At 44.9% G+C, this 8,821-nt stretch overlaps 1 protein-coding gene across 1 annotated transcript; it reads left to right on the top strand.

The window, feature by feature from the left end:
- The first annotated feature begins 268 nt into the window (after positions 1-268).
- LOC130475510 (histone H1.0) lies at positions 269-1,082 on the top strand. The gene has a single exon (XM_056847297.1). The coding sequence runs from the start codon at positions 275-277 to the stop codon at positions 851-853; it is 579 nt and encodes a 192-aa protein (XP_056703275.1). The 5' UTR covers positions 269-274; the 3' UTR covers positions 854-1,082.
- The last annotated feature ends 7,739 nt before the right edge of the window (positions 1,083-8,821 follow it).

Below are 8,821 nucleotides of genomic sequence, written 5' to 3'. Positions count from 1 at the left end.
ACCAACTGCCAGGGAGAGGGGGGTGACATCCCACTTTTGTGCATCTGGCAGCGGGGTGTGTGTGTGATTTTGCCTCTCTTCTCTTGTTGAAGAGCCTGCTGCAAAGAGGATTGTGGGGAGCGTGTCATTCATTTCCTCGGCTGGATTCCTTTGCAAACAAGGCTGCTGGGAAGGTGCCCCCCACGTGCCTAGAGGAAGTTCAGGAGCTGCCCAGAAGCCAGGGGGCTTAGACGACCAGCTTCTTTCCCCCTAACGAGGACATTTGCGAGGCAGGATGACTGAAAACTCCGCTGCAGCACCTGCTGCCAAACCTAAGCGGGCCAAGGCGGCCAAGAAGTCGACAGACCATCCCAAGTACTCTGACATGATCGTGGCTGCCATTCAGGCCGAAAAGAGTCGGCTCGGCTCATCCCGCCAGTCCATCCAGAAATACATCAAGAGCCATTACAAAGTGGGGGAGAATGCGGACTCCCAAATCAAGTTGTCCATCAAAAGGTTAGTGACAACAGGTGTTCTGAAGCAGACCAAAGGGGTTGGTGCCTCTGGCTCCTTCCGCTTGGCCAAGGGTGATGAGCCCAAGAAAGCGCCAGTGAAGAAGGCCAAAAAGGAAGTCAAGAAGGCTGCGACACCCAAGAAGGCGGTTAAGCCTAAAAAGGCTGCTGCCAAGTCACCAGCCAAGAAGCCCAAACCTGCTCCAAAGAAAGCCAAAAAGAAGCCGGTGGCTGCTCCAAAGAAAGCCAAGAAGCCAAAGACTGTCAAGGCCAAGCCAGTGAAGGCATCCAAGCCTAAAAAGGCAAAGGCATCAAAACCCAAAGCAAAGTCCAGTGCAAAGAAGTCAGCCAAGAAAAAGTGAAGTACACGCTTTGGATCTTTTCTCGGACATTCTTCTTGACCTGTACTCTGTAAATAGATTTCTCCTTTATTCGCTACTCCTTTCTATTGCAGCTTTATAAAGACTGAACTATTTCCCCCTAATAATAGTTTAAATAATCCATTACTTTTTTCAGTATGGAAAGCTCCTTTTTTGGTTTGCATTTTGTTTTCATTTGTAACCTTAAAGATCTCTGTCTTCATCTTGCTTCCCTTTCCCTCCTTCCCCCAGGTATGCAATATACTTGTGTTTTTGAGCATGAAAGAAGAACAGGTTGAATGGGTGGGGGTTGAATATCCTATGTGTTCCTACTGCTTGGCAGGGAATTTAGAAATACTTTGCTAAGAAGTACATAGTATGGATCTTCCTTGGCCAACTGCACTTAAAAGAAGGGTTTGAGAAACACTGCCATGTTGGAAGCTTTCAGTTACGCTGTAACATGATCATTATTTAAGAACAAAATTAGCTTTTCCAAGGTAAATAAAATTCCAGTGCATCCGAATGCATGCAGGATGGTGTGTTTCTCTAGCACTGGTGGAAGGGTTGAGGTTAATAAGCTTTCCATTGACTTTCTTTCAGAGAAAGAGGAGTGGGTGCTGGGATTTTTGGAAAATTAAAAAAATCAGTGAAAATGTTTGCAGTGATCAGTGAAAATGTTTGCAATTGTTTGGATATTCCTTTGTAAAAAAATCTGTGTGGTGAAACACACTGAAGTGGGGATAGAGTGAATTTTTAATTCTCCTTCTCCCAAAGAAATTAGAAATAGATGTCTTCATTTCTGAAGTCTGGCCACCAGCTCAGTCCTGGCAACTCTTAGGGAAAGTGTTAATAACAACCATCCTTTCTCCGCAGACCATGAAGTCATGAAATGGGATTCTCTGAGTGCTTCCCACCCTTGCAGTGCCTGCTTCCTAAGCCACAGCTTTTGTGTTTTAGAGTATTATGTCTACAGTACAAGCCTTTCCTTAGCAATCTTTATTTTTGAAACATTGGGTCTCTTATTGTCCGGCCAAGGGAGGGAAAAATGAATGGGGGAGGTGATGGAAATGTAGCCAATATTGAATCTGCTGAAGTAGCTTTATGAAGCTGTACAATTACTGCTTAGATTTGGGATGGTTAAATTTTCCAAGGGGGCAGCGGAAAGGATAATTGTCAGTACTGCAGTTTTTTTGTTTGTTTTTTAAGTATGCTTGTGTAAACAAAGGAAAATTCTCATAGGATTGACACCTGATTGTCTATTTTATTTTGTATGTGTAATTTTGTGCAAGAAGGATTTAGCTGTCTTTGTAATTTTAGGGTTTAAAATAAAATGTAAAACATAATGACTTGGGTTTTCCTCCTTTTATTGTCTTTTAATGTATTTAAATTATACAGTTTGAAAATGATAAGCTCATCTGTACACACCCCAAATTAGATAGGAGTGCAGTTCCTATTCTGATCTATAAAGTGGAACAGTAAAAGTATGGTGTACTCATAAAAGGGCAAAAGATAACAAAGTTTGGTGCCTGAACTATTAAAAAACCCTTGGGAATTATGAAGGATCTTGATGTGACAGTCTGGGGAAGTAAAGCTTTCTCCAAGAAAAGTCAACAGCCGAATAGCCACCAGATGGCAGCCTAGTAAGGCATTTCACTTTCCAATCAAAAGAAAAAGGCCTCAAACTAGTCTGTTTCAGCTGAGAGGCTGATTTGTAACTTGGTTCCTTGCCTAAGATTGTGACCCTATGTAAACTAAGGCCCGTGTTTGCAGTGATAGCTACTATAATGCACAAAAATGTGTCTGTGAACACTTTAGGGACATGCACTAGGAAGCCCCAATTGTCTTTTGCTCCCTGCGGTGTGTCCGTTGTGTGTTTACCAACACAGATTTCTGCTTCATTCTAGAGTATACGTGGCAAGCACATGGCAGCCCCTGGGACAGGGAAATAACTTGCTCGTGGTTTGTCACTTCAGTGCTTAATCAGTTGGGTAAAAGCAGCTGCCTCTTTATTGTGTGGTAACATCAGATGCACTGAGCTGATTGCAAGGTCTCTGCCGATGCTACAATGGAGAGGGGCACCCTGGGCAGAATGCCTGGCACCTGTGGAGTACAAGAAGCTATTGCATAGAATGAGTGCATTGAACCCCTGAGACGCCTGTGCAGATGTGCCTATGTTAATAGAAATCAATGCAATGGTTACACCGGGAGCCAAAGTTCTGTATGCAGATTGCTTAACTGCTGAGACTCGCTCATGCAACAAGGTTTCCTGCTTGGGTTCAGGGACTGAGGGTACACATAAAGTCCCCAGTGTGAGATGAGAGATGGGACAGTATAGATTGGAGGCAGCTGTGCACCTACACTGCAATATATATATAAAATAAGCAATTCTTAGCCCAAGCAACTACCAAAAGTGCTGCTGGAGTACAGCTATAGATTCAGCAGAACGTTTATTGGACCAGTCACTTGTCTCTGTCTAGCCTGCCGTGGCACAGAGTGGTAAGCTGCAGTACTGCAGTCCAAGCTGTCCTCACGACCTGAGTTCGATCCCAGCAGAAGTTGGTTTCAGGTAGCCGGCTCAAGGTTGACTCAGCCTTCCATCCTTCCGAGGTCGGTAAAATGAGGACCCAGCTTGCTGGGGGTAAAGGGAAGATGACTGGGGAAGGCACTGGCAAACCACCCCATAAACAAAGTCTCCCTAGTAAACGTCGAGATGTGACGTCACCCCATGGGTCAGGAATGACCCGGTGCTTGCACAGGGGACCTTTACCTTTACACTGCCCTGAGCTTGGCAGAAAGTGGGGTATAAATGGAATGGTGGGAAATATATATGGTGTTCACAAAGCCTATTCATATGCAGGCACCAAGTCATGTGATTTGTTGTCTACATCTGGGTGATGCGAAGGGAAAGTCAGAGGGAATCTTTGAGGTCCTGTAATGACAGTTCTGGGTGGGTTTTCATCTGGGCAGCCTATGGAGTGTAAATAGGCCTGGCTCACCTGTAGAAGAATGCAGTGATGATGAATGGCAAAGACCTAAGGTGATGGACTGGATGGCTGACTGCAGGTAGCAAGTTCCAGCTGTGAATGTTCACATAAAAAAAATAGAAAACAGAAAAGTAGCCCAGCAGGGAAAAAAGGTTCCACGCCATCTCTTTGCCTGCTGTGTAGCCTGTCTACTTGCTGGGATTTTTTGACATAGGGAAGCATTCCCAAATGCGATCCTCCGCCTGCAGTTGGACTCGTCTCAGCCCATTTGACTGCTTCAGCCTTCTGCTGACTTAATCGCCTGCGTGTTACCTGTGCCTCAAATAAAGGCTTGTTCTAAAGCCCATCTGGTTGTAGAAAGCAGGTGGTTAAGGTATCAGTTCTTTACTACCGAGAAGAGTGCCTTCCCCTTGTAAAGCCTCCACTGTCTGAATCCAGTTATGGAATTCTCAGTGTTTCCAGTGTCTGTGCCTCCACCACAGGGGAGTTCAGTGCCAACTTGCAAAGAGGGCAGTCCTGCACTGAAGGCATTGGAAAGATATATTCACACGTTAGAGGAGCGGAGTCAATGCCAAATGTGTTTCATGCCAATAATCTCTAATCTGGAGGCAATTTGGGGTTCCCTGTTATCAAACATGTACTGACGGCGCACCTGTTGTTAGCCGGCAACAAAACATTGTACATATGCCTGGTTTCCAAGGTCCTAGGTTATGTTGCAGTGCACATGATATAACAACTGCTAAAGTTTAGGCAGGTCTAGAAAACCTGTAAGGACCTCATGAATGCTGCTGTGGGTTCTTAATGGAACACAAGCAGGATATAAACAAATAGTTTATCTCTGTTCAAGGAATCACTGTGCAGTAGCATTTGGTGAATTGTGAACATAGCCTAAATCAGGTTAAATCCAAATATTCCTATGTTTAGACTGCAGTTTGAATGGTCAGCTACTAATAAAAGTTAATCTGTCTTCAGACTTTAAAATGGAGCTTTCTCACTTTCACAGCTAGAAAAGCAAGTTGAAAAATGTAACCATGTATTTAGGAATCATTCAGACATCATGCAATCTAATAAGAAGCAGTGTACACTATGAATAGCAGAGTCCTGTGGCATCTTAAAGATGAAACAATTTATTGTGGCATGAGGGCTTGTGGGCCAAATGCATAACGTGGTAGCCCCAGTGAACAGGAATGCCTGTCAAAACTACAGAAAGAAGAAAGGTAGGGGAGGAACGTGAGAGGCCAAAAGACCAAGCAACATAAATGAGGCAGCTAGAGCACAGACAAAAGATTGTCAAAAGGGCCAATTAGAGTGTGCATTGAACCATTCCTAATTAGTTATGAATTGGCAAGCAAGAAAAGTAGAGTATAAATATCTAAGAGAGCCAGTGTGGTGTAGTGGTTAAGAGCAGTGGTTTGGAGCGGTGGACTCTGATCTACAGGTTTGATTCCCCACTCCTCCACATGAGCAGCAGAGGTTAATCTGGTGATCTGGATTTGTACCCCACTCCTACACATGAAGCCAGCTTGGGCTAGTCACACTCTCTCAGCCCCACCTTCCTCACCGGGTGTCTGTTGTGGGGAGGCAGTCTTTTCTAAATGCATTTATCCTTCTTGCCGGAGGTTGACACAGGCTCAGAAGAAACCTTCTTTGCTTTAGATTCCGAATGCTCGGAACGCGGCTTGGAACCAGCAGATGAGGATGGATCCGACTGCAACGTTGGATCCGACTGGACCGCTTGCTCACGCCCGGCTGCCGAAGTCAAAGCTGGCGTCTCTGAGCAGGACAATGCCTTTTCGTATAACCAGGCGTTTAGCCTGGCAACTCTGTCATTCCTGGCACGAGGTGTAAACTGAAGGCAAATAAGGCAAGAAGCCATATTATGTGCCTCACCTCGACAGCGCACACACAAGGTATGATCGTCCGTTTTAGGCATTTTATTATTACATTTCTGACACTTCTTAAAAAGTGCTGTGTCAGAGGGCGATATGATCGCCAAAATTCCAAAAGAATTCACCACGAGTGTTGGTAGCAATTCGCTAACAACTAGCCGAAGCCAGAAGGTCCTTTCCCAGTGGCGGCAGAGAAAGAACGGAGGGAATAGGTGGGCTCCACCCTCTAGAGGCCGCCTTTTGGCGGGAAAACGGACGCATGCACGTAGGCGCAGCGCCCCCTATTCTAGAAGCTATCTAATCCTCCCGGCGACAGGCCTGCACGTGCGCAGTCCCAATGTGGGAATGCACAGAAGCCTGTAATTAACAGAATTAAACGTTGCAATATTCAACAGCATTTGAAAGGGAAACTCAAAGTGTTCAGTGGCTGGAGTTCATTTGCAAGTTTGACACTATCTGACCCAGGGCTCAGCAGGAACAAGGAGTCTCACACTCACTACATAGTCCCTTTTAATGTGCTTTTTTCATTTATTTAGAGTTGGTTTTTAAATGCCGACTTTCTCTACCACTTCGCATCATGACTCTGGTAGTCCTTGGAGGACTCTCATTCAAACACTAGCCAGGGTTGGGGTTGAGAGTGTGTGACTGGCCCAGGGTCACCCAGCAAGCTGCCATGGTGCACTTGGAGACTTGAACCGGGGTTTCCCAGGTCCTACTCCGACACCTTAACCACTGCACCTCACTGGCCCTCTCAAGAAGCCCCTTTATCCCCATAAAATCTCTTTGGGACATTCAATTCACCTGCTGATTATTCTAGCATCCCACCTACCCCCATATACCTTAACTTAAATATTTAATTTGTTTTTTAAGAGCCATATTTGGTTCCATACTGAGCCACATTGCCTCTAGAGCCACAGATTACAGAACCCTAAATCAGCAGTTGTATGAAGCTGGCAAATACGTCTATGACTATAGCTCAGGCATTCAGGAGGGGCTGTCACTAGGTAGTAAAGCACTTGCCTAGCACGCAGGGGGTCTCAGGTTCAGTTCCTCGTGTCTCCAGTTTCAAAAATCAGTTACAAGAGGCTTATGTTTGAGAGCTATTGCCTGTCAGAGTGGACAGGACTGAGACAGGCAGTCCAATGGACTGAATTCATACAGGGCGGCTTCATGTGTTCATCTCATTCCCCTTTGCCTATATTTTTTCTCTATAACTGTGAGTGTGTATATGTGTGCGAACGCATATGTATATGTGTGAAAACTTTATGTATCTGATGAAGCAGACTCTAGTCCACGAAAGCTTCTGCCACAATCAATCTGCTAGTCTCCAGAACTCTTTATGTTTTGCTGTACCAGACTAACACAGCTGTCCCTCTGGAATTGGATGTCTCTGGGGGATATCACTGGGTAGTCTATAGCCACTCCCACCTTCTCCTGCCAGCATTTATATCAGTAAGGCAGTGGGGGGAGGAATAAAGGATGGACTGAAGGGAGAAAGGAGAATGGAGTAAATATTAGATAGCAGAATAAAAATAGAGAATGGCATTTTTTTTCCTGACAAACTTTGCTTAATATGTGAGAATGATAAATGTTGCTGGAACACACAGCTATTCTCTGTGTTGGAAACCAATTAATATAAGTGTGTATCTGTGGAGAAGTTTACATCGGGACCACAAAACGCAGCATACAAACAAGGATAAAAGAACATGAAAGATACTGCAGACTTGGCTAACCTGAGAAATCAGCAGTGGCTGAACATGGACTGACACAAACAGGACACAGGGTCTTATTCCAAGACACTGAAAGACTGGACAATTCTACCAACTATTTTGTCAGATTGCACAGAGAAGCCATTGAAATTCATAAACATCAGCACAACTTTAACAGAAAAGAGGAGAGTTTAAGAATGAATAAGCCTTGGCTTCCTGTTCTGAAAACCTCCAGACTAACAAAGACAACATTCAACAATAGCCATGCAGATTAGCTTTGGATTACACACATTAACAGATCACTTCAGGATACAATGGTTCCATATTAACATACCATACCCTCATTAGCACATTATCTTGATACTTACAGGACAATGATTAGCACATTACTTTTGCAGGACAATACTCAGCTCAAACCCAACCCCTTTCTGATTATATATTACTCTTCCTACACCCTTGACACTGAGAGACACTGTCCTTCAGTGTTACTACTCTGAAGATGCCTGCCACAGTTGCTGGCGAAACGTCAGGAAAGAAAATTCCAAGACCACGGTTACACAACCCGGATAACCTACAAGAACCAATGAACTCTGACCGTGAAAGCCTTCGACAACAGTCTTCCCACAGAACTCTGCATCAAAGAGCAAAACCTATTGCATTGGCAATGTTAGAGCAAGATTTGAGTCCAGTAGCACCTCCAAGGCCAACAAGATTCCCAGGGTATAAGCTTTCGAGAGTTTGACATCACAACTTCCATTTACAGAATGTGGACTTGTTTTTAGAAGAGGCAACTGTCTGGTTAAAAAAAAAATCTGTGAGGACTGGCAACTCTTCCCTCCCCCAGTTAGTGCAGCAAACACCACCAACTCAACTCAAATTCCCTCTAGTTCAGGAGCGGTGTTCTTATGATCACTGTAATCTGTTGAAAAAACATAGCCACCATGTGCCAACATTTAAAAAGGGGATAAGGGGCAAGAAGTAGTTATGGTATCACTTTGCTCTGGTTAGACCTCACCTATAGTATTGTGTTCAGTTTTGGGCACCGCAATTTCAGAAAGATGTAGACAAGCTGGAACGTGTCCAGAGGAGGGCAACAAAGATGGTGAGGGGTCTGGAGACCAAGTCCTATGAGGAAAGGTTGAAGGAGCTGGGTATGTTTAGCCTGAAGAGGAGAAGACTGAGAGGTAGGGTTGCCAACCTCCTGCTATTACAACTGATCTCCAGCTGATAGAGATCAGTTCCCCTGGAGAAAATGGCCACTTTGGCAATTGGACCCTATGGCATTGAAGTCCCTCCCCTCCCCAAACTCCGCCCTCCTCAGGCTCCACCCCAGAAACCTCCCACCGGTGGGGAAGAGGGACCTGGCAACCCTACAGAGAGGTGATATAA

The sequence above is a fragment of the Euleptes europaea genome, chromosome 3 (assembly GCF_029931775.1).
Source record: "Euleptes europaea isolate rEulEur1 chromosome 3, rEulEur1.hap1, whole genome shotgun sequence".
In the NCBI taxonomy this organism is placed as follows: Eukaryota; Metazoa; Chordata; class Lepidosauria; order Squamata; family Sphaerodactylidae; genus Euleptes; species Euleptes europaea.
Note: the sequence above shows the minus strand (reverse complement) of the source record. Positions and strands in the feature narration are given on the sequence as shown.